General features: G+C 45.0%; 12 protein-coding genes and 1 non-coding gene across 13 annotated transcripts; 9 read left to right on the forward strand and 4 right to left on the reverse strand. All coding sequences in view use genetic code 12, as the record gives it.

Annotated features, from left to right (window-relative positions):
- CXQ85_001871 (tRNA methyltransferase) lies at nt 1-909 on the reverse strand (the record flags this gene model as incomplete). The annotated part of the gene is made up of 1 exon (XM_025485567.1): nt 1-909. One exon carries the CDS (start codon nt 907-909, stop codon nt 1-3), a length of 909 nt encoding a protein of 302 aa, XP_025341032.1.
- Nucleotides 910-1,361: 452 nt separating this feature from the next.
- On the forward strand, nt 1,362-2,090 carry CXQ85_001872 (mitochondrial 37S ribosomal protein uS10m; the record flags this gene model as incomplete). The annotated part of the gene is made up of 1 exon (XM_025485568.1): nt 1,362-2,090. One exon carries the CDS (start codon nt 1,362-1,364, stop codon nt 2,088-2,090), a length of 729 nt encoding a protein of 242 aa, XP_025341033.1.
- A 159-nt stretch (nt 2,091-2,249) lies between these two features.
- On the reverse strand, nt 2,250-2,846 carry CXQ85_001873 (uncharacterized protein; the record flags this gene model as incomplete). The annotated part of the gene is made up of 1 exon (XM_025485569.1): nt 2,250-2,846. The coding sequence occupies one exon, from the start codon at nt 2,844-2,846 to the stop codon at nt 2,250-2,252; it is 597 nt and encodes a 198-aa protein (XP_025341034.1).
- Nucleotides 2,847-3,422: 576 nt separating this feature from the next.
- Nucleotides 3,423-4,373, reverse strand: CXQ85_001874 (uncharacterized protein; the record flags this gene model as incomplete). Its single annotated transcript, XM_025485570.1, has 1 exon — nt 3,423-4,373. One exon carries the CDS (start codon nt 4,371-4,373, stop codon nt 3,423-3,425), a length of 951 nt encoding a protein of 316 aa, XP_025341035.1.
- Nucleotides 4,374-5,371: 998 nt separating this feature from the next.
- CXQ85_001875 (biotin synthase) lies at nt 5,372-8,410 on the reverse strand (the record flags this gene model as incomplete). Its single annotated transcript, XM_025485571.1, has 2 exons — nt 5,372-6,991; nt 7,220-8,410. The coding sequence occupies 2 exons, from the start codon at nt 8,408-8,410 to the stop codon at nt 5,372-5,374; spliced, it is 2,811 nt and encodes a 936-aa protein (XP_025341036.1).
- A 672-nt stretch (nt 8,411-9,082) lies between these two features.
- On the forward strand, nt 9,083-9,733 carry CXQ85_001876 (60S ribosomal protein eL22; the record flags this gene model as incomplete). The annotated part of the gene is made up of 2 exons (XM_025485572.1): nt 9,083-9,094; nt 9,386-9,733. The coding sequence occupies 2 exons, from the start codon at nt 9,083-9,085 to the stop codon at nt 9,731-9,733; spliced, it is 360 nt and encodes a 119-aa protein (XP_025341037.1).
- Nucleotides 9,734-10,438: 705 nt separating this feature from the next.
- Nucleotides 10,439-10,512, forward strand: CXQ85_001877. The gene has a single exon. It is a non-coding gene; the product is annotated as a tRNA-Asn (tRNA).
- A 745-nt stretch (nt 10,513-11,257) lies between these two features.
- On the forward strand, nt 11,258-15,662 carry CXQ85_001878 (5-aminolevulinate synthase, mitochondrial; the record flags this gene model as incomplete). The annotated part of the gene is made up of 2 exons (XM_025485573.1): nt 11,258-12,964; nt 13,158-15,662. 2 exons carry the CDS (start codon nt 11,258-11,260, stop codon nt 15,660-15,662), a joined length of 4,212 nt encoding a protein of 1,403 aa, XP_025341038.1.
- A 746-nt stretch (nt 15,663-16,408) lies between these two features.
- Nucleotides 16,409-17,278, forward strand: CRC1 (carnitine:acyl carnitine antiporter; the record flags this gene model as incomplete). Its single annotated transcript, XM_025485574.1, has 1 exon — nt 16,409-17,278. The coding sequence occupies one exon, from the start codon at nt 16,409-16,411 to the stop codon at nt 17,276-17,278; it is 870 nt and encodes a 289-aa protein (XP_025341039.1).
- A 940-nt stretch (nt 17,279-18,218) lies between these two features.
- Nucleotides 18,219-19,241, forward strand: PPH21 (phosphoprotein phosphatase 2A catalytic subunit; the record flags this gene model as incomplete). The annotated part of the gene is made up of 1 exon (XM_025485575.1): nt 18,219-19,241. One exon carries the CDS (start codon nt 18,219-18,221, stop codon nt 19,239-19,241), a length of 1,023 nt encoding a protein of 340 aa, XP_025341040.1.
- Nucleotides 19,242-19,680: 439 nt separating this feature from the next.
- CXQ85_001881 (uncharacterized protein) lies at nt 19,681-20,814 on the forward strand (the record flags this gene model as incomplete). Its single annotated transcript, XM_025485576.1, has 1 exon — nt 19,681-20,814. The coding sequence occupies one exon, from the start codon at nt 19,681-19,683 to the stop codon at nt 20,812-20,814; it is 1,134 nt and encodes a 377-aa protein (XP_025341041.1).
- A 199-nt stretch (nt 20,815-21,013) lies between these two features.
- CXQ85_001882 (uncharacterized protein) lies at nt 21,014-21,556 on the forward strand (the record flags this gene model as incomplete). The annotated part of the gene is made up of 1 exon (XM_025485577.1): nt 21,014-21,556. The coding sequence occupies one exon, from the start codon at nt 21,014-21,016 to the stop codon at nt 21,554-21,556; it is 543 nt and encodes a 180-aa protein (XP_025341042.1).
- An 820-nt stretch (nt 21,557-22,376) lies between these two features.
- TFP1 (H(+)-transporting V1 sector ATPase subunit A) lies at nt 22,377-24,291 on the forward strand (the record flags this gene model as incomplete). The annotated part of the gene is made up of 2 exons (XM_025485578.1): nt 22,377-22,379; nt 22,441-24,291. The coding sequence occupies 2 exons, from the start codon at nt 22,377-22,379 to the stop codon at nt 24,289-24,291; spliced, it is 1,854 nt and encodes a 617-aa protein (XP_025341043.1).
- Between the last annotated feature and the right edge of the window lie 69 nt (nt 24,292-24,360).

Genomic DNA, 24,360 nt, shown 5'->3' on the forward strand with positions numbered 1-24,360 from the left:
TTATCGTCTTACGAGCTCACCTTTTCTCTTCATTTCCAAGGCCTTCTTGTAAGGTGGCGCCGTAGGCATCTGTACTGGCCTAAGATTTTGTTTTTCTATGCTGGAGTTCAACTCGTATGTGGCGTCTGAATCTCCAGCATTCAAATCACCACAAGCAACGAAAGCAGGGATGAAACGTTCTTCTTCATCAGCGGTATCAAAGTTTTCTTTGATGTAGCTCTTACCAATACCTGCGTTTTCAAAGAACTCTTCTGTGGACTTATCGAGATCAAGACGAGGGTTCCAACCAGGCCTTGGGCGGTAACCAATGCACACGACAAACGCTTCAAGAGATGTTCCACGAGAAGAACGTGGCTTGGCACACACAACTTTGTCGAACAAGTACCCTAGCTGACTGTAGAGTAAATCTATATCTCTTCCTCTAAAGATCTTTGCAATGAACGTACCCCCTTCTTTAAGAATACAAGTTGTGAGCTGAAGCGCAGCCAATATAAGCTGTGCCTGAATGTACTCATCAAGATCATGTAGACCAGTAACATCTGGAGCACCGTCACTGACGACAAGGTCAGCTGGTTCACCTCCGAAAAGCTCCAATATACTTTGTAACGTCTTTGGATGAGTGATATCAGCCTGAAGACAAGTCACGCCTTCAATAGCACTCATAGGTTGGAGGTCAACTGCCACAATTTTAGCATCTTGACCGTCCTTCTTGTTTTCATTAAGCTTTTGACTAAGAACTTGGGACCAGGAACCCGGAGCAGCACATAGATCCACCACACGGTTTACGCCTTCGAAGATATTAAACTTCTCGTCAATTTGTAGAAGCTTGAACGCAGATCTCGCTCTGTAGCCCTTTTCTTTGGCCTCTCGATAGTAGATATCTCTTTTGTCCTTGGACGATTTTCCCATAGTGTAGTTGATGAGCTTCAGTGATGATCTGCGCGGCACGAAAAGTACTACTTAATGGTTGCAAAATTCTCCACAAAACCAACAGAGTGACAAAGTAACGAGAGGGTTTAAAAAGAAAGATAAAAGAAAGAGACACTAATGGAATGATTTGATTTTCTAAATAATTTTTTTAGAAATCAAGGAATGCTCATTATGATTTAGACAGTATTTGAGTATAGCGTTCTACCATGTGTAGCTACATTTCGAGTTCAAGTATACAAGGTTAATAAAAAAGACAGCAAATTGAATCCAAATGGTTTCATAATGCTTCTACATTTTAAAAATACTTGCCAATTCGTCATTTGGGTGACATCCTAGGGACCTTCAATTCAGACGTAGTTCCCGCACGTGATCAAATTTGACTGAGATTTTTTTTCCAGAGAAGGCTGTTGATCAAGCTCTATTGAACCATAATGTTGACCCGCCAAATCCTAGGGATCAACGTCTCTAGACGTGCCTTCTCGTCTTTCCCTCGTGCATTAAACAAGGGTAAAGGTTTCCTTCTGCCAAAGGAGTTCGAGGAGAAGGAGGCCATCAGAAAGGCCCAGGATGAACAGTTCAGACAGAACTTGTTGGACAAGCAGTACTCAGCCGAGCCAAAGATCAAACTGATGGAAGATGTCCCACTTAATGTCGAACTTTTGCAATATAAGCCCTTGAGACTTCCGCCCACACATGGCCACCAGGTCGCCAAACTCAAATTCAGAGGTTTCAACGAGGAAAACTTGACCAGAGCGTCAGAGTTCGCCGCCAGAGCAGCATTCTACTTGGGAATTCCATGTTCCCGTGTGAAGAAGGTGAAGACGGAACGCAGATTGTATACTGTGATCAAGTCGCCATTCGCTCACGCCAAGACGAAGCAGAACTTCTTGAGAATCACATACAACCAACACTTGACTGCCTACGATGCCAACCCAGAAGTGCTTGACTTGTGGCTTTCATACATAAATAAGCACTCTTTAGAAGATGTCAAGTGTCTGGCTGAGATCACCACCCGCGAGGGTCTCGACTTTGCCAGCACCTTGGAGAACTTGATGGGTTCTGACGCAAAGCTCCCTCAAGCCTACGAGGACACTTCAGATCCAATCGCACAGAAGGTGAAGGAGTTGTTGCAAAGCAAAGACTTCCAAAAGCACCTCTAATGTACATAGCCCCACCACCAATATAATTTTTCAAAGATAATAACCATTCCAAAACCTTAATTACATAAAACCTATATTAGGGGTCCCTAGGACGGGTGCGTCCCTGGGACGATGCAGAAATGCCAAATTGGCAATGATACCGATGGGAATGACGAACCGCTATCCGTACATATCCCAATCGCCGTCGTCCTCCTCTTCTTCGTCATCCTCCTCCTTGGCTCTCGCTAATTCTCGAGCCAATCGCTCTCGTCTCACACTATCAGCGTCTCTGACATCGAAACGACACAAGGGACACGACGAATGCATTTTGAGCCATGGAGCAATGCAATCCATATCAAAGATATGTTCACGTTTGGACGCGCCCTTTACATGGCATGGGAGTTTCACAATTAAGGGGTACTTTGCATCAGCAAAACGGTTGGTGCAGATAGGACAATCTGCATTTTCAGGAAGTGACGAAATATCGACTCTTTCTAGAGAGTCTAGGAACTCCTGGGATACGCCAGCATCGGGGCGGAATTTGTCACCGACTCGTTCCAAGGAGGCGATGATCTCCTGAAGAACCTCGGATCCTTCGTCTGCGTTGATGGTACGGAGCGCCCTGTTGAAGAGCTCCCTTCCCAGATGCTGGTGGCCTTCGGAGTCGACAGAAGTATCAGAAATGAAGCTTTCAATGATGCTTGACAAGGTCTGATGCTGGCGAGAGTCGTCTGACTGTTGCCGTAAGTTGTGGTCTTCTGAAAAATCAGTTAGCATATGAAGATAACAGAAATACAAGTTTCCAAGTGGGAGCAAAACATACCTTCGTAAGTCATTGCTGGATATTCCAGGGATGAATTTGATGTGGTTAGTGAGTTAGTAGTATGAGTGGGAAGAGTGTCGCAGGTAAAATGTAGTACACAGCCGATGCTCGCTTGAGAAAATTGATAACGCCACTGCCGATAAGGCCATAAGGTGGCTCTCGTGATGGACACACTTTGCGACACCACCAAAAGTAAGACACGAGCAAACAACAACAAAAAAAAAAAAAAGCCTAAATAAATAGCCCACTTAGGATCAACAGGGGCCGCCGAATGGCCACAACATCAAAAATGAATGACAGCACCTCAGCAAACTCCAACTCCGAAAATGCAAGCATACACCACCCTTTGTGTGGTCTGGTCCGCGCGAGACAATACCGTTGTCAATAGCATCGAATGATGCCTTTCTTTTTTAGGCGTGCATACCATCCCATGGATCTCCACTTGCCTAGGCTTTTTTTTTGCCATTCCTTGGGATCTCCTGGATACACTAATTGGTTCCTTTGAAGCCTGTATGGGTAAGTCGTCTTTTTTAGCTATTTTCTGGACCCCTTTCCTGTTCCTCTTCGGACTCTTCCTCGTCGTACTGGAAGAGTTCCCTTTTCTGGTTACTGTGGTTGCCCCCTTTCGTGTAGACAAAGTACAGGTCGGCCTCCAGGTTTAGGTATAACGGTGTCATGGGCATATCTTCAAGTGGTGTTTGCACTGGGTTTAGTATGGGCAGGTCGTCACCACGGAATGCTCTGGCAGTGTGACCAGAGCCAGTACTAGTTCCAGGACGTATAGACCCTGAAGTATTGTGTAGTTGTTGAGTGTTGTGTAGCTGAGTCAATTGGAGGGTGCAACTGCGCTTGTTATATGAACCCGAGAGCGACTTGGGTGGTGTCTGGGAACCAAGCCAAAACCGTGACGGCAGGCCTCCTAAAGATGTGGGGTCCAAATTGGGCAGGTCTGGCGCCAGGAGCATGGCGCCTGCGTTACGGACCATGGGTATGCTTTGTGTAGCTGGAGAACTACTCTCTTGTGTGCTTGCCAACTTATGGTACGGTTGGAGCCTTTGATGGTTCAAACGGGTCAAGGAGTTTCGCAGCCCAAGACCCGAATGTGAGTTCTTTCTATCAAGAATGTGTGGGAAGCCTGAATATTGTGTGGCGGCAGAGCCAAAGTTGCCGTTGGTATTGAGTGAAAGCAATGAAATGGTAGACGAACTGGGAATGAGCCGCCCGTCGATATCTTTACCAACTGAGGTTGCAAGAAGCTCAGGCTCGGGATGCTCATCTGTGAGTCCCGTATCTTGTACATCTAGTTGGACTCCTTGTGGTGGAGAGGTTACTCTTGCCGTAGAACCCCCTCGTTCGTCTTGGGCCAACGATTTCAGCAACAAAGACTTGTGCTCCGGCGATAACCGTTCTTCAGGCGGCGAGTCCAATGATAAATCGCCTAGCTGGTTCCGGATACTGTTTGCAGAATACGACAGCGTCATTTGTTCAGTGTGGAGACTTGTGTATGTGGATACTGGGATTCCCCGTCTAGATAAGGAATGGCGGGTGACGGGACAGAAGACGGATGTGGCGAATGCAAAGGGAAGGCAGTGATAATCCGGATCTGAAACGGGAAGCACAAATGGGTTATCAGGGAAAGATGGTGGTTTGAGTCAGCAGAAAGAGAAAAGTATGTGGAGTGAGTGAGAGTGAGTGAGTGAGGGTTGATTAAATTTTCAGAGGTAGAGCAGGCTTTTTTTTTTTTTTTTTTTTTTTGCCATTTTTTTGGCCAATGTGGAGGAGAATATGGGTACCTGGCATCACGTGAGACCCTTTTCCCTACCCTTTTTACACCTTTCAGACCCCCCAATGAAAGTCTATTTCCTACTTTAATCATACTTTCCTTCCCCAGCCCTCCCCCAGTTCAACATTTCCCCTATTCTGTGTTTCCACAGCAAGCCAAGTGCTCTGCGCGAAAAAGCACCTGTCTCTGGTGGGGAACGACTGGACGATAAGGCACCCGAGATAACCGGAGATAGGTACAGGTTCTGGGGATGGTGGGAGGGACGGGTTTTTGGCGAATGGGATATATAAAGGGGTGGAAGTTGCCGCTGGAAGGTGTCCGAAGGAATTGCGCTTTTTCGCTATGGCGTTTTATTTGCTCATAGGGGCGTACCTTTGCCGAAGGGTTGGTGTTTTTTGGGGGCAGTAGAACCCTGGCTGCGAAAAAGGTGTGCATTCTGTCCGCGCTGATAGCGATAAAAAAAGCTGCATCATATGCACGAACCATCGCTATCTGGAGTAGAGAAGGATGGGGGAAGAGAGTGTGGTGGGAGGGGACGAAGAGGTAGTGGTGGTGGTGATAGAGGGTGCTTTGGACTGGGGCTTAGTCGAGGAGAGAAGTTTAAAGAATTAGATGGTGCCAGAAGTAGGTATGGGGGACCGCTGGTACTGTGGCTCATGCAAATAAATAGTCTATTATATATGTCTATTTTCGTGTCTAAAACTCTCCGTCGTCTTTAGGGTCGATTTTGAACACCTTGTCGGGATTAAGGATTCTTTTGGGGTCTAGCGCAAGCTTCAACTTACGCATGGTGTTGACGGCTTCCTCGCCAAGTTCAATTTTAAGGAATGGTCTTTTACCGTTGCCGATACCGTGCTCTCCAGTAGCAGTACCTTCGTTTCGGAGTCCAATCAAGGTCATCTCGTCAATGACCTTATGACACTCTTCAGCCTGGTGTGGCAAGTAGAAAAGATCAGCATGCAAGTTACCGTCTCCAACGTGTCCAAGGATGACGGAATGGAAGCCACTCTTTTGCGTGAGTTCTCTAATCTCGTCACACACTTTGGGTAACCTGGAAATGGGGACGGCAATATCGGTGATCCAGAGCTTCACATCCTCGTGAATCTCAGATTTTCCGTAGTCTAAAAGCGAGAACAAAGCATTCTTTCTGGCCTCAAATAACTCGTCTCCTTCAGCTTTGTCTTTGGCAATAATAAAGTCTTTACAATCGTTGTCGTGGGCCACTTCCTTAACGATCTTGAGCGTTTCATCAACCACCGCTTGGTTGAGTCCACCGAGCTTGAAGAAAATGGTTGGCACTTCAAGCCATTTTCTGGAAACAGCACCACTAAAGTTTGTGCATTGCATCATGGCATCATCCAAAAGCTCAATGGCTTCAGGACGAATACCTCTTTTGAACAATTCAGCGACAGTCTGCGATGCAGCTTCCACAGTAGGGAATTGACCCACGGCTACGGTCTCAACTTGTGGCTTGACTTGAATCTTGACAACAGCTTCAGTTACAATACCTAGCGTACCTTCACTTCCAACAAAAAGTCCTGTCAAATTGTAACCAGCCGACGTCTTCCGTGGTCTCTGTCTCGTTTTGATGACAGTTCCATCTGCAAGCACCACCGTCAAAGAAATCACATTATCTCTCATAGCACCATAACGAGAAGCGTTAATTCCCGAAGCGTTTGTATTCACCATTCCACCAATCAAACCAGTAGGACCACAGTCACAGCCAAACATCATTCTAGCATGCGCAAGTTCCTTATCGAGTTCCATCCAATTCACACCAGCTTGCACCACAGCGTCCAAGTCATCGTAGTTAATTTTAAGCACCTTATTCATTCGACTGGTGTTCAAAATAATACCACATCTGGTGGAGAAAGTGTGGCCCTCAAGAGAAGTACCTCCAGAGTATGGAACCACTGGCACACTATATTTATGGGCAATTGTCAAGATCTTCGAGACATCCTCGGTGGAATGAGCATAAACAATAGCCTTTGGAACTTGGCCTGGTTCTGGTGGACGTGGACTGAACCCATTGTCGGTGAAACCTTCAAGTTCAGCTCTTGACTCACTGACATTCTCCTTACCAATAGCCCCGGCGAGTTCAGCAATGGCATCGTTAAACTCCTCAGTCGTACAATAATCTGGAGAATTTATATCCTCCAACTTTGTTGTAGAAGACCAAGGAAACGAAAACTCAGGTGGGTTATCAATAACCTTCTTTCTGCCATAGTAGTACCCAGCCACACCCAAGGAAGTCGACGCCAATGCAAATGCACTATACAAGCCAGCCCTACCAGGCTTTGGCGCAGACGAAGCCTTCTGGGAATTGAACCGCCTGGCAAGTCTCGAGAGACCTCTCCACCTAAACATGGTTACAATGCTTCCAAAAAATTTACTAAAGTTTAAAGAAACTAAGATTTTTCACTCCTGTTATATATCAGCTCGGTTATTCGCGCGCCTTATCTATCCATACATGTGGCTCTCTTTTTTTTCTTCCGCAACGTTTGTTCTGCAAGGTTTGACAGACTAAACTGATGAGGCCCTAACAAGGTTAGTTCCCGGTGCGGCCGGCTCTTCTTCTGCAGCCTTATGTAGCAATGATTCAACTGCCTCGGCGCCGTGGTTGCGGAAACTCTTCATTGGTTTCATGCCCCATTTCTTGAGCATGGCGATATCTTCTTCCCATCCGCTGCACATGGTTGTGAGCATACGCTCGCCTGTGAAGATGGCGTTGCAGCCAGCCGAGAAGCAAAGAAACTGTTCGTGTTCTTTCATGGTATACCTTCCAGCTGCAAGGCGAATGATGGATTCGGGCATAACTAAACGCGCGGTGGCTATAGTTCTAAGAATTGCCTCAAAAGTTAGTTTTCTGGCTGAACCGGCCGGAAGGGTCGACACTTCTTTCTCCATCGGGGTTCCTTTGATGGGCACTAATCGGTTAATCGGTAAGGACTCCGGGTGTTTGTCCATTGTGGCTAAAGTATGGAGGAAGCTTATATGGTCGTCCGGAGTCTCGCCCAAACCTAAAATGCCTCCAGTGCATGCTTTTATGCCCACTTTTTGCACATTTTTAATGGTTTGGAGACGATCATCGTAGCTTCTTGTGGTGATGACGTTCGGGTAATGTTCTCTGGAGGTATCAAGATTATGGTTGTAAGCTGTCAAACCTGAATCCTTGAGAACCTGCGCTTGGTCTTCATTCACCATTCCTAACGTAACACAAGTCTCCATATGTAACTCATCATTGATCCATTTCACCATCTCTGCAATCTTCCTAAGGCCAGATTTTCTTCCTTGCATGTCTCTCCAAGCAGCGCCCATACAAAATCTAGTGCTTCCATTTTCTTTGGCTTTGATTGCAGCTTTTTGCACTTCCTCTAGCTTAACTAATTTTTCTGCTTTGGTTCCCGTGTCGTAACGACTAGATTGGGAGCAGTATTTGCAATCTTCAGTGCATCCACCTGTCTTAATATTAAGCAAAGTGCAAAGTTGCACTTCAGATGGGTCATGGTACCTTCTATGTTGAAGCTGAGCTTGAAAAGTTAATTCCAGGAGTGGAGTTTCGTAGATTTCCTTAATTTGTTCCTTTGTCCATTTGCTGTGTGGTTCAAAGTTTATTGCTGAATTGATAGCATTAACAGTGGATACTATTGAAGGTTCACTGAATGATGCCTTCACTCCTAATCTTTTAGTTGCAGCATTTAATATAGCACTGGTTGCAAATCTTCTAATAAACATTCTTCAAGAGCCAAGTCAAGAAAAAAAGAATATAAAAAGATGGGATTTTGGTATCTGAGGCTAAATTAGGGGTAGCTCGTGGGGCTGGTACAATGGTGAAAAGTTGGGTATCAAATAGGCGCCATATAATAGGCCCCACTTTTTGTAGGGCTTATCTACCGCTGCGAGTCATCTTGAATCATCCTCGTTAACTATTTCCGCGAACTGAATCACTTGAGTCACCACGGTAGTCATCCCAAAGGACCACCAGAAAGGTAGAACAATAGAAGAACAAGAGTTGTTTGAATGTGATTTAAAGGTCTGCTGTAACGGAGAGTACTCTTCTGAGTTATTTATGCTACTCTGAAGCTCCTACGCTATGAACAGAACGAAAAAGGTCACAAAGACTGGTAAAAGTTGAGATTTTTTTCTCTTCTCTAACTATGACTTACATAAAACTTCTTCTTCATCTATAATCCATACACTTTACCATATTAGAGGCACTTCTTTGGTTGTTCGAATCACTAGATGAATACATCTAAGTACTAGTAGGTATTCGCATTCAGGGCTGGAGCCCTAAGGAGCCTGCACCAAGCGCCATTCTGAGTGCGACACACTGTGAGCGCCCGATGTACCCAGTGAAAAAAAAAATTACCACCGAGAAGGAAAACTCTTCATACTACTTCATCAGCAATGGCTCCAATTGTATGTATCATCTAAGTTTCGAACAGATATCGAACAGTCAAATAAACCTTGAACGGGAAATCCTATTCAAATGTGGAAGTGAAAGAATTTCATGAACTGAAAGTGCCAAAGCTCTTTTTTGCTAAGAGGGCATTTACTTAATTTCTAACTTTTATCACCACAGCGTCATATCCCGATGCTATGGAAACACAAAGAAAAAGATTCCCGTCCTGGGGGCTTTGCTGTCTTTATCTGAATGGGTCTTTGACCCATTTTTGATAATTCACGTACGGTAGGCTAACAGGATTCTAGACCACCAAGAACACTCACGCCCCAAAGAAGTTCGTCGTTGACACCTCCGCTCCAGTGGAGAACGCTGTCTTCGACCAGGAGGCTTACGTTAAGTTCTTGAACGAGCGTATTAAGGTTGACGGTATCATCGGTAACTTGGGTGACGCCATCACCATCACTGAGGAGGGCAACAAGGTTGTTGTTGTTTCCACCGCTCAGTTCTCTGGTAAGTACTTGAAGTACTTGACAAAGAAGTACTTGAAGAAGAACCAGCTTAGAGACTGGATCAGATTCGTCTCTGTCAAGAGAAACCAGTACCAGTTGCAGTTCTACTCCATCGCTGACGATGAAGAGGAGGATGACGAGTAAATGCTTCCAGTTGTATAATATATAATAGCTTTGAATAGTTTACTTGATTGGGAAAGGTTTTAAAGAAAAACAAGTGTAGGATGTAAGTTGTGGTGTATGGGTACCTAGGTAGGGAGGGTCCACCCATGCCGTCATTCCGTGGTTTAGCAACTAATTGCCTTCTATGGGCAGTCTCATAGATATTACAGATGCCATATCCTTGTCCACTGTGTAAAGCAGAAGAGAAAGTATGAGGATCGTTAAGTACCAGGTCTTCTCGTTCATAAGTCAATGAATGTGAAGCCTTCCAGCACATATTTGGGCTTCAAAAGAGCTATGAAATTCGAAGGCAGGACGAATGAGAAGACGAATACTTCATTAGGAAAATTCATAGAATTACCATGAAAAGTACAGCTTAAATCTACCAGAAACTGCCAATTTGCAACCATTAGAGGCCTTTCATTCAAGACATCACAATAAGTCAGGACTTCAAGCGTTTTTGTTGAAATGCAAACTTGTTGCTTTTATTGGGCTAACTGTTGACCCCTAGCATCCTAATCCATCAATGTCCCCATAATAAACGGTATATGGGTACTGAAACGGAAGTGGTGGACTTACTGGCGGTATAAGGTCCGAGATGTTATATACAGTACATATACTTACCTGCAGTACATTTCTTCAAAACAATACTCTTCTTACACCAGGTTTTGGTTTGGGTCACAGAACGACTCCGTGGCCAAGCTGGTTAAGGCGCGAGACTGTTAATCTCGAGATCGTGAGTTCGATCCTCACCGGGGTCGTCCACCCTTCTTTTTTTTTGCTTCTTTTCACCCTACCCACAATTCCTAAACCCCGTATGGACCCCCATCCACTCTTAGGCACCCATACCTAACTGTCATCAGCAAGCTTTGTGAGAGGAGTACTGCCCCGCTTAAAGGCGCGCATCGTCATATGAGAAGCGATGGACAGAGTATAAGCGAAGAAAGAAGAGTGGGCCCACCAAACGATCCAAAAGACGTTTAAAAAGTCGGGCAAAAGTAAGAAAAGAAGTATAAATAGAAGACCGAATCCTCGTACTTTTTGTCTCACTTTTTTTTTTTCCAGTTTGTGTCCAGTTGGAATCATGCCTGGCGGTTGTTTCTCTGGTTACATTTATTTTTTGTTTTTTTCCTTTTTGCCCGGATATAGTGACAGAAGTTTCGCAGCCAGCGCCTTTACATTGGATTACATATGATTCGCTTAAACTGGCTGCAAGAAGGGTCCCGTCAAAACACACAGTTTATGGGAAGACTCTAAAACAATTTACATATTCGTATTCGGCTACTTCTGAGTATCACAACGGTGTCCTTTTTTTCTCTTTATCTTCTCTCCCAAGCCCAATGCTGCTCCCGTAGCCCTTCCTAACGGCCGGACCTCTGCGTCTCCACTATACAGTTTTTCTCAATGTGACTGATTTCACGAGGTAAAAAAAAAAAAGAAGGTACCGTCTATACTACTTCTCCACAAGAACAACCTGAACAGTTCCAAGTGTATATTTTGTTCATCATGGAGTCCCTTACCAAAGCTTCCATGAAAGTTTGTCCTTTCGTGAAATCGAGATCCACCCAGGCGCTTCGCCAGATGAGTGAAGCTCTGACTTTGAGTAAGCACGCTAGAGCATGCCCTTTTATGGGTGCTGCCATCGCTGCCAGAGACTACTCCCACTCTTCGAAGCCTGCTGCTGCTTCTAGTGCTCCCGCTGGATCCGCCTCGGCTTCTCGTATCCCAGCAGGTTACTCGTTTTCCGGCAGTGACTTGGTCTCCAACACCATGGAGATTGTGGATAGGTCATCCAAGGAGAAGGCTTTCGACTATGAAGGGTTTCTCGGTGGAGAGATTTCCAAGAAGAGAAACGACAAGTCCTACCGTTACTTTAACAACATCAACCGTTTGGCTGAGGAGTTTCCTAGGGCCCACTTGGGTAGCGAAGGCGAACGGGTCACCGTGTGGTGTGCCAACGACTATTTAGGTATGGGCACCAATGAAAAGACAATTCAGGCCATGAAAACTACTTTGGATAAGTACGGTGCCGGTGCGGGCGGTACGAGAAACATTGCAGGCCATAACCGACATGCCATCGCCTTGGAGTCTGAGCTTTCTGCTTTACATAAGCACGAGGCTGCATTGGTCTTCAGCTCGTGTTATGTTGCCAATGATGCAGTTCTTTCACTTTTGGGTCAAAAAATGAAGGATTTGGTTATTTTCTCGGATGAGTTGAACCACGCTTCGATGATCCAAGGTATACGTAACTCGAGAGCCAGAAAAGAAGTTTTCAAGCATAACAGCTTGCAAGACTTGGAAGAACGTTTGGCAAAGTATCCAAAGAATACCCCTAAGTTAATTGCGTTTGAATCCGTCTACTCCATGTGCGGTTCGATCGCTCCAATTGAAGAAATCTGTGATTTGGCCGAAAAATACGGCGCCTTGACTTTCTTGGATGAAGTTCATGCCGTTGGTATGTACGGTCCTCACGGTGCTGGTGTTGCAGAACACTTGAACTTTGAAGAACACTTGAAAGCCGGTTTGAACAAAATCCGTCCTGATTCTGTCATGAACAGAATCGACATGGTCACCGGTACCTTAGGTAAAGCCTACGGTGTTGTGGGTGGTTACGTTACTGGTAAGCAAAGTATGATTGACTGGGTGCGTTCGTTCGCTCCTGGTTTCATTTTCACCACCTCGTTGCCTCCTGCTGTTATGGCTGGTGCATCTGCTTCCATCAGACACCAGAGATCTACTTTGCTGGACAGAATTGCCCAGCAGAAGAACACAAGATACGTTAAGAATAACTTTGGCAACATTGGTATCCCTGTGATTCCAAATCCTTCCCATATCGTTCCTATTTTGGTCGGTAATGCGGCGGATGCAAAGAAAGCCTCGGACTTGTTGTTGAACAAACACAACATTTACGTGCAAGCTATCAATTTTCCTACTGTGCCTATCGGAGAGGAGAGATTGAGAATCACCCCAACTCCTGGCCACGGTAAGGAGATTGCTGATGATTTGGTTGGTGCCGTTGACTCTGTGTTCAACGAATTGAACTTGAAGAGAGTCTCCAATTGGGAACGCGAGGGCGGTCTCTGCGGTGTCGGTCAACACGATAAACCCGTCTTGGAACATATCTGGACCGATGAGCAGTTGGCTTTGCGTGATGATGACTTGAACCCTAATGTCATCAACCCTGAGATCACTCCGAACGCTGTGAGCTCTGGTGTTCCCTTTTAAGACTTTTTAATTGATGTTGAACACTTAACAATTATGCCTATCCATATGCCAAATTTATTTTATTAACCCAAACACTGACTATCTGTAGTACCAGCACATCTCAGAAACCACCATATAGGCATCTGCAGTAGGTTACGCGTTTTCAAAACATCAACACTACTTGATACATCTCAACACCTAGAGCCAGGAATCACCTAAACAAATGGTCAACGATAACCTGCCAGCCCATTTCTACCTTAATCGGTTGGTGAACTCGTTGGTTCCCTCGGAGTTCGGCGCCCAGTACAACAAGAGTTTGTCAAACACCCTAATAGCATACATATCTGGGGAGATCAAGGACTCATCCCTGGTACTCGACGAGCTACGAGCACATTTCATGAGACATGGAACAGAGGATGGTTGGAACACTTTCCAAAGTATAGTCAGTTCCCTACCGCAACAACAAAGCCCTGAACAAGTTGCTTCGTATCTACAGTTCCTTCTAAATCTAGTCCCTGATCCAAAGAGCTCAGGTCCACCAAAGTTTTCCCATGCTGCATCGAGCCCAGTTGCTCTGTCCTCTCCTTTCAATCAATCCCATGGCCAATTCCTTAGCCTGAATGGCCGTCCCAGCAGCCAGCCTTATGATGAAAATCTAGACGAAGAGAGCATTCTACCGTTCCTTTCCAATACCCTTGTTGGGCTTGATACACAACTATTCACATTTACTGATGACGCAGTCCGAATCCTGTCGTCTCTTGGTCGTGGCCTGTTCCAATTGCTTAATGATCTTTGCGAGCCAGCATTAATTTATAGACGTCTACATGGTTCTGTCGAAAGGTTGAGAGGTAAGAACGCTTCGCCTATAAAAGCTGCGTTTATGCAAGTATTGGGTTCAAAGCTTATGGCATATGCCAGTGAGGTAACCAGGATCTTCCATACACCTCGTTCATCCTTGCTTTCTGTCTACTTTGATCTACAAGACCTGATTGTGGTCCTTCGCATGTTGTCACACCTTCATCAGCAAATGGAAGAGCTTGACGGATTTCAATTTCTTGAAGAGACTTATAAACTCACCAGCTTCGGTGACACGGCCGTGAAGAACCTGGCTAAGGACGTTTATGATGAGCTCAAGAAGCCATACTTTCAATATTTGGAGCATTGGATACTCAGAGGAGAACTTGTGGATGTCAGCAACGAGTTCTTCGTGTCTTTTAATAAGGATGCTGACCATATTAATGATATCATTCAATTCAATCGTGATAGGGTTCCGTCGTTTATGGGGATTAATGAGGAGGATTGTATCAGAATTCTTCAGATCGGCAAAACTATCATCTTCCTCGACAAATTCTGCAAGGAACTTGAATGGCTCAGTGCATATAGTAAGCACTATTCTGCTTATGTCTATCACCAGAATCAAGGGTTGGTGTCATTGAGTCAGACATTGTTGAAGATTTTGCACCAAACTCAATATGGGGAACTTATCAATTACTTCACCTTGGTGGTGTACCACAAGTATGATTACTTTGAACATCTTAGAAATCTTAAAAGCATAATGTTGATTGGTTCAAGTGACTTTGTGGAGGCTATCAATGAAAGAGGGCTAACTATGTTCAATGAACCGGCCACTTCGTTGACATCTGGGAAATTGGCCGGATTGCTTTCGGGCGCAATTGGGGCTTCGTCCATTCGAGTAATGCCCAGCAGATTTCAGCTGAGAATTGATGCACGTATTTTGGACTTGAGCCACGGAAGTATAGGATGGGATGTGTTCACATTGGAGTACAAGCTTATAGAGTCGCCTCTTGAGTTACTTTTGAACAGCAATAACCAATCTACTCATTACCTTCGATTGTTCAATTTCTTGTGGAGTCTAAGGCACTTTCAATTCCTTCTTAACAAGAACTACGTGGACTATATCCGGTTGCAAAAAGATTATCTCCTGAAGCTAAGCGCCAAAAGTGGGCAACTGACAAAAAGAGTCCTTTCTAATGTCCGTCAGAATTGGTTTTCCAAGTGTCTCAGGACGATCAACTTAATACGCTTTCGTCTTTCTGGATTATTAACTACACTCCTCAAATTTTTATCGTACGATTTGATCGAGAGTAATTTCCAGCAGAATATCATAAAACTGGTTTTTAAAAGCAACTTGTCGGTGGATCCAATGTTCACAAGCGAAACTACGCGTAAGGACAGGAAGCTTCCTATACTTGACAAAACATTTGCTGCAGCGTTTGCATACCAAACCAGCCCAGCGTTTTCGGACATTGAGAGGATACCATTGGCAGGGCTGAATATTGTGGAGCACACAATAGACGAGTTAACAGCCATGCATCTGAAATACCTCAAAAGCGTTTATGATTGCAAGCTTATAAACGAAGAGTACAGAGGTAAGGTGAGTCGGGAGCCATTGATTGATCAGATTTTTGCGTTCATGGAGATCTTATTTGCGTTCCTAAAAAGTAGTGAAGAGTTTGGTTCCTCGGTTGTGAGCTACGTCAACTTGCTCGACTTGAGCAGGTCGGTAGAGTCGGATGCAGGCGTTGCGTTTGAGGGTGATTTGGAACATCTTCACGTGCGTCTTTCAGACCTAATGAAAGTGATGTACAAAGACCTTTTCAAGAGCAATTTTGAGCCAAGACTACAAACTTTTACCAAGGATCTTCGTGCAGACTTGGACTTGAAAGACTTGAGCAAGATGTTATAATTAGGTGAGATGGTGTGAGAAGAAAAAACGAGCTCGTCTTATCGAGAGGACCATCGGTGCGCAACCCCACAAAACATAAGCCGAGTGCAAAAGAGAACAACACCCGACGATGACCAGGGCAATTAATTTTGTGATTATTCGGGATCCCTGATGGTGTGATAATAACCAAAAATTTGCCGAATTTTTTCCACACCAGCATTCGTCTCTAAAGTGGTAACCACAATTTTTCAGCGGATTCTTCTGGGTGCGCAGAGGTGAAAAATCAACAGCAAGTCCGAAGAACAGATAACAGGAAACAGACCGTGGTTGGCCTCGTAAATCGATGGTTTGTCTAAACGCATATTTGCGCAGCCACGACTACAATAGCAGGAAAACCGAGAATGTCATCCGTAAAGAAACGATTCAATTTGCAAGAATAATGCACACAGCAAAAGGCACCGAATCTGGTTGGTAGAGAGGTTTCTCGGCCTGAGGGACCGCGGATTAAATCTCTCGAGCAGTGATTTCCCCGGACTCTCATCCGCAGGGACAGAAAAAATCTCGGTACATATAAAAATCACTTGACTGCTATCAACAAGAAATTTTCCTTTTTTTTCCTTTCCCCTTTCTTTCCCATACATTTTTGTTGTTTTTCCCTTTTCTTGTTTTAACAAGTTCCTTTCCTTCAATTTCAATTCCATTCAGCTTTTGCAAAGCACGAATTTTTCAAATCTTATATATTTATTGCTGATAAAATTAGATACAACATGGAGGAAGTCGACAGTGTTTTGGTTGATAACGTGAAAAGTTTCGGTGCCGGTGGTTTTGGTGGTGTTTGTGCCGTCTTAACTGGCCACCCATTCGACTTGGTCAAGGTTCGTTTGCAAACTGGTGTTTACCAGTCCACCGCCGAGTGTCTTAAGGGCACCTTGGCCAAGGACGGTGCTCTTGGTTTCTACAGAGGTGTGTTGCCTCCATTGTTGGGTGTTACTCCTATGTTCGCTGTTTCCTTCTGGGGTTACGACATGGGTAAGAAGATTGTCGGTTCTTACACTGGCAAGAAGGCCGAGGACTTTACTGTTGGTGAGACCTCTACTGCTGGTTTCATCTCTGCTGTTCCAACTACTTTGGTCGCTGCTCCATTCGAGAGAGTCAAGGTTATGATGCAGGTTGCTGACGGTAAGAAGACCACTATGGGTTCTGTCATTGCTGAGATGTACAAGACCGGTGGTATCAGATCCATTTTCAAGGGTTCCGCTGCTACTTTGGCCAGAGACGGTCCAGGTTCTGCTCTTTACTTTGCTACCTACGAGATCTTGAAGGAGAAGTTGTCCACTCCAGGTAAGGACTTGTCGTTGGGTGCCATTTCTGTTGCCGGTGGTTTTGCTGGTGTTGCCATGTGGCTCGGTGTTTTCCCAATTGACACCATCAAGTCTACCCAGCAATCTTCCAACGTCAACATTTCTATCGCTACTGCCACCAAGCAGATCTACGGCAAGGGTGGTATCAAGGCCTTCTTCCCAGGTGTGGGTCCAGCTTTGGCCAGATCTTTCCCAGCCAACGCTGCCACCTTCGTTGGTGTGGAGGTTGCTAAGAACTTCTTTGAGAAGCTTGCGCCATCTGCCAAGAGACTTTAGATGAGACACAGACAGACCATATAGCTGCTAGTATTTATTCTATATAAACAAAAATTGTACTTGTGAATTCCATTACAGCACACTGTAGCGCTGCAGGTACGGCTTCCTTGTTGAAGTATCCGTAAGGGTTGCGGTGCGACTTAGACGGCTGCAAACTTGTGTACTTTCCAGTACCAAACGAACACAAAAGGCAGATCTTTGCCAATTTTCATCAAATATTATCTTCCTTTCATGGATTTTCCTCAATGAGTCTTTTCTTTTTCTTCTGCTGCCTCTACACCGTTTAAGCTTTGGATGTTCGTCTGCCGCTATGTGACGTAACCGTGGCTGGTGATCAATCGGTCCTCTATGTGGATATGAGGATACTCCATGACGGCAGGACCAAAAAAAAATGGCAACCCCAGAACCAGGGAAATCCCGTCCTTTTTATATTAATCCTGGAAATCTATAATTAGCCAGGTTATTTTCCAAAACCACTCTTTCCTTCCCGACCACATGGAGATCTCTGGTCCGTCCGGTTTCGAGCTAGGGCTATTTTCGGGGTGTTTACACCCGTGCACCAGGTGCGCTCTCCCAGGCTGGACGACAAAGCTGGCAACAAAAAACGTAGAAAAAAACCCACAACTGCCAAAGTACACTCATATAATCAACCTTTACTTCCCCCAACCCTGGTGCCCGCTTTAGTTGTCGCCTTTCATTTCTTCCTCCAGCATACGCTTCTATCTGCATCAGTGGCATATTTGAGCTGAAGAACACACCGCAGGCCAAATTTTACACGACCCACCAAGAAGAAAAAAAAAAAAGAGGTCCCAACTAACTCTCCCCGTTCCTTTTTGAAATCAGCCATAAACCGCTTTGACGGAGAGTACAACCCCCTTTTTTAAACCAATTCCCAACCTCCTGATTTACACAATTAGAACTTATAAGTAAATACCGTACCATGGATTTGGATACGGATGTGCCCATGGAAGACGCTTCGGATGAGCAAGTGCAACCCACCAAGGTGGACGAAAGCAAGGAGCTAAGTAAGAAGGAAGTTAGCACCTCGTCGATTAATCAATTGGACCAATGGATCGAGAAATTGTCTCAGTGCGAGCCCCTTTCCGAGCAAGATGTCAAGAAATTGTGTGATATGGCGATTGATGTTTTACAATTCGAAGAGAATGTCCAGCCAGTGCAAGTGCCCGTCACGATATGCGGAGATGTGCACGGCCAGTTTCACGATTTGATGGAATTGTTCAAGATTGGTGGTCCTTGCCCTGATACCAACTACTTATTCATGGGTGACTACGTTGACAGAGGTTACTACTCGGTGGAGACTGTGTCGTACTTGGTGTGTATGAAGGTGAGGTACCCAAACAGAATCACCATCTTGCGAGGCAACCACGAGTCCAGACAAATCACTCAGGTTTACGGTTTCTACGACGAGTGTTTGCGTAAGTATGGCTCAGCCACCGTGTGGAAGTTGTTCACTGATTTGTTTGACTACTTCCCAATTACCGCTCTTGTGGACAATAAGGTCTTCTGTCTTCACGGAGGTCTTTCGCCAATGGTTGAGACTATTGACCAGGTGCGTGAATTGAATAGAATCCAAGAGGTGCCCCACGACGGTCCAATGTGTGACTTGTTGTGGTCTGACCCAGACGACCGTGGTGGATGGGGTATCTCGGCCAGAGGCGCTGGTTTCACTTTTGGCCAGGATATTTCTGAGCAGTTCAATCATACCAACGACTTAGACCTCGTTGCTCGTGCGCATCAGTTGGTGATGGACGGTTACTCGTGGTCGCATCAAGAAGCCGTGGTGACCATCTTCTCGGCTCCAAACTACTGTTATAGATGTGGTAACCAGGCCGCTATCATGGAAATGGACGAGAGCCATCAGAAACAATTCTTGCAATACGACCCATCTGTGCGGCCAGGCGAGCCCACTGTCACAAGAAAGACGCCGGACTATTTCTTGTAAGCAGTGTGCTTTGCAATCTACGTCTCATGACCCTTCAATTGGGAATTGTAATACTACTGGCAACGTGAGGGATAGTGGTGGAAGCCTTACCAGTTGGCTCCGAAATTCCAGATCTGGGAGAGGTTTTCGCACTCGACTGTTTACTCCCAGGGGAAAAACTACGGAAGGTCAAACCCGCGTGGTTTCTTCCCACTACCTTTCATACATGTTCTCGATGTGCTTCCAGCACGCTTCATGCATCACGACTGTTCTAGCTTCTCTTTTTTAACAAAAAAAATCATGTCTAATGTTCTTCACTGTACTTCACCACCCAAGTCTTTCAGCCAACCAGAACAAGCTTATTCGCGATCCTGCAGGAAAGCTTCAGCCAAACCGCTTCACTCAACCAAAAAATCATCTTCAAAAAGGCCTTTCAAGAATTACAGTCCTTCAACACACCATGTTACGTGCAAACTTCAGAGCTCCTGTTCGCTCCTTGTACACTTCTGTGTTGGAATCTGATATCAACATCTCCCGTAACGGAAAGGTCCATGTGGCCAGCGGTCCTGGTGGCCGTTCCTCAAGAACCGGTTACACCGCTACTGTGTTTGGTGCTTCTGGTTTCTTGGGTCGTTACCTTACTTCCAAATTGGCCAGACACGGCACTACCACTGTTGTTCCTTATAGAGATGATATGAAGAAGAGATTTTTGAAAGTTACCGGTGACTTGGGTGTGGTTAACTTTGTGGAATTTGACGGTAGAAACTTGCAATCCATCGCCGAATCTGTCCAGCACTCCGACATTGTTTTCAACTGTATTGGTGCTGACTACAACACCAAGAACTTCTCCATGGCTGACGTCAACATTGAGCTTACCCTGCGTATCACGCAAGCTGTGAAGGACGCTGGTAACCCAAGATACGTCTACGTTTCTTCATACAACGCCAACCCAGCCTCTGATTCCGTTTACTACGCTACTAAAGGTATTGCTGAGCAAGTTGTTAGAGACATCTTGCCTGACTCTACCATCGTTAGACCAGCTCCAATGTACGGTCGTGAAGACAACTTGTTGAACTACTTGGGTCCAAAGTTGAAGATGTGGACTCCAAACAAAAACGCTAAGGAAATTTACCCTGTTCATGTTATTGATGTTGCCCATGGTCTTGAGAGAATCGGTTTCGATGACTCCACCGTTGGCCAGACCTTCGAATTGTACGGTCTGGAAAAATTGTCTTTCAGAGAAATCAGAGAGATGGTGCACGGTATCACTCAAGATTTCTCCCAGGTCGGTCCCTTCTCATACAGCTTTGCTGACTACCAGATCCCATTGGCTGTTGCCAGGGCTGTTGCTCAGTTGAAGCAATACGTCTACTGGAAGCAGACCAACCCCGACCAGGTGCAAAGACACTTGATCAACCAAGTCATCGACCCTAACGCTAAGACGTTTGCTGACTTGGGTATCGACAAGACCGATCAGTTGGCTGATGTTATTTTCTCTTATGTGAAACACTGGAGACATCCATTGATCGCTCAACAGGGTGCCCCATCCAAGAAGGAGACCAGCAGATTGCGTGAAATGGAACACTTCACCTAAGCATGTAGATTACACTAGCATATTTAATATAAACTTACGAACGGAAATTTACTTCTTTGTAGTGGAATTAGGTTAATCGATCTATCTCCCACCTGCACCCAAATGGTCTCGGTTTTCTCCGGGCCTTATCAGACGTATATTTCAGATCCGATTTCCACTCAATGAGATCCACCTTTTCTTCCAATATTATCGAGATCTAATGTCTCTTCCTGATCCAGAAACGCTTGCTGAGTTGAAGAAAGATGAGGTTTCGGATGTCCTTGGACATCTCTTTGAGCCTTGCCCCGTGCTCTGTGACTTTATCATCAAGGAAGTGATCAAAGAACCCTTCAATTCTTATACTACCCTCATTGAATCCACCAGAGGTGAATTGTTATCATTCTTGGAGAGAGAAGAAGCCAAGTCTTCAGTCTCACCTGACGTTGCATCCATTATCTCAGCACATCCTAGACTTGGTCCTTCAAAGGACAAGCTATCATCACACTCTAACCTGGAGCAGAAGTCCTTAGCTGGGGGTGAAGAAGAAGCTAACAAGCTCGCAGACCTCAACGCTCAGTATGAAGCTACTTTCCCAGGCCTTCGTTATGTTGTGTTCGTCAATGGTCGTTCTAGAGAGACAATCATGCAGAATATGACTGAAAGGATTCAGCGGAACGATATTGCTGCTGAGAGACGTGAAGCATTCAATGCAATGTGTGATATTGCTTTGGACCGTGCCAGAAAACTAGGCGCTAAGCTTTAGGTAGCTGTATGGTGGACCACTACGGTAGTATAGTAAGTACGCTAGCATTATAAACGAAAAGTCTAATATTATTCCGTTTTCGATATCAATTGCATTCTCTGGGTCTGCCATCACTTTAAGTTTTGATTCTACGACGTTTTCGAATTTATAGTGAAGAATTATTTTCTTAGTGGAGTAGCTGTAATTCATAATTTGGCTATACTTAATTATATATGGTTGCAAAATGGCAATAATGCGATTCTCGGTAAACTCAATTTGACGCCACAAATCCGAAAAATCTGTAAAGTTAATAAAGAATCAAAGGATCAGCTAAGGAAGTATCCTCCCAAAAGATTCTACCCAATTTTGGGATTCTTGATCGCTTTGAAGTGTAACAATTAGCGAACAATCTGAACCACACCTGCATGGCCATTTTGCAACCATTTTAAATGCCACGAGGAACCCATAGCAAAGTCACAGAGATACTATTATAAATATACAGAAGTCTATAGATTGATAAAGAATCGAATTGCCACTCAATGCCTCTTCACCACCATCAATTCACCTCCTTGGATCTTTAGGTTGCGCTTTGCAAGATAAGACAATGTGGATAGTTCCACGAAATATAATAAAATTGTAAGATAATCCGATGACTAATTGAAATCCAAGGAATAAATTAAATCTATTACTTCATCAATTTCTCTTGGAAATGTCAATTATACCTCTTTCTATTACCAGTCCAATTTGGTGCCCACAAGTATTAGGCCGCGCACGACAGAGCGTTCATTAACGATAAAGCCAATTCACCGGTTTGAGTAAGCTACGACATCGACAACACACAATGGTATGTGAACAACACAACGATTGATCGTTTTCACCTTTCAATTCATTACTAACGCAAATAGGCCGGTGGTTTGGAAAACGCAAGGAAGGAAATTAAGCGCCTTTCTCTTGATGACGCCGCCGAATCGCAATATGGTCAAATCTTCTCTATCTCTGGTCCAGTGGTGATCGCCGAGAACATGCTTGGTAGTGCTATGTACGAGTTGGTGAAGGTTGGTCATGCTAATTTGGTTGGTGAGGTCATTAGAATTAATGGTGACAAGGCAACCATCCAGGTCTACGAGGAGACCGCAGGTGTTACAGTGGGTGACCCAGTCTTGAGAACTGGAAAGCCCTTGTCTGTGGAATTGGGTCCTGGTTTGATGGAGAACATTTATGATGGTATTCAAAGACCTTTGAAAGAAATTAAAGAGAAGTCCCAGTCTATCTATATCCCAAGGGGTATCGATGTTCCATGCTTGGACAGAGTGAAGCAATACGACTTCAACCCTGCCTCCTTGAAGGTTGGCGACCACATCACTGGTGGTGACATTTTTGGTTCCATTTTCGAGAACTCCTTGTTAGATGACCACAAGATCTTGTTGCCTCCAAGAGCGAGAGGTACCATCACCTCGATTGCTGAGGCTGGCTCCTACACTGTTGAGGACCCTGTGTTGGAAGTTGAGTTCGAAGGAAAGAAGCACAAGTACTCCATGATGCACACATGGCCTGTCAGAGTCCCAAGACCTGTTGCTGAGAAATTGACTGCTGACTACCCATTGTTGACCGGTCAGAGAGTCTTGGACTCCTTGTTCCCATGTGTCCAAGGTGGTACTACATGTATTCCAGGTGCTTTCGGTTGTGGTAAGACTGTCATTTCTCAATCCTTGTCCAAGTTCTCCAACTCTGATATTATCATTTACACTGGATGTGGTGAGCGTGGTAACGAGATGGCTGAAGTCTTGATGGAATTCCCAGAACTTTACACTGAGATGAGTGGTAAGAAGGAGCCTATTATGAAGCGTACTACTTTGGTCGCTAACACCTCTAACATGCCTGTCGCTGCTCGTGAAGCTTCTATTTACACTGGTATTACTATCGCTGAATACTTCCGTGATCAGGGTAAACATGTTTCTATGATTGCTGACTCCTCTTCTCGTTGGGCCGAGGCTTTGAGAGAACTTTCCGGTCGTTTGGGTGAGATGCCTGCTGATCAAGGTTTCCCTGCTTACTTGGGTGCTAAGTTGGCTTCTTTCTACGAGCGTGCTGGTAAGGCCACCTCCTTGGGTTCTCCAGACAGAGTCGGTTCCGTCTCCATTGTTGCTGCTGTTTCCCCAGCCGGTGGTGATTTCTCTGATCCTGTGACTACTGCTACTTTGGGTATTACTCAAGTTTTCTGGGGTTTGGACAAGAAATTGGCTCAACGTAAGCATTTCCCATCCATTAACACTGGTATCTCTTACTCCAAGTACACCAACGTTTTGGATCCATACTACGAAAAGAACTTCCCTGGCTTCAAGGCTTTGAGAACTAAGATCAAGGAGATCTTGTCTAACGCCGAAGAGTTGGAGCAGGTTGTGCAATTGGTCGGTAAGTCCGCTTTGTCCGACTCCGATAAGATTGTTTTGGATGTTTCTAACTTGATTAAGGAGGACTTCTTGCAACAGAACGGTTACTCCACCTATGACCAGTTCTGTCCTATCTGGAAGACCTACGACATGATGCGTGCTTTTGTTAACTACCACGACGAGGCCCAGAAGGCTGTTGCCAACGGTGCCGCTTGGGGTAAGTTAGCCGAGGCTACTGGTGATGTGAAGCATGCCGTCTCGAGCGCTAAGTTCTTTGAGCCTGCTGACGGTGAGGATGCTGGTCGTAAGAACTTCAACGAGTTGTTCACCAAGATCAGCGAACGTTTTGGCGAAGCTGCCGAGTAAGAAATGTCTTTCCCATAAAACTTCTATTTCATTCATTGCACCATGTGCATTTTATCTACTTAGTTTACG

Source organism: Candidozyma haemuli (genome assembly GCF_002926055.2).
Source record: "Candidozyma haemuli strain B11899 chromosome Unknown C_2014730914, whole genome shotgun sequence".
Taxonomy (NCBI): domain Eukaryota; kingdom Fungi; phylum Ascomycota; class Pichiomycetes; order Serinales; family Metschnikowiaceae; genus Candidozyma; species Candidozyma haemuli.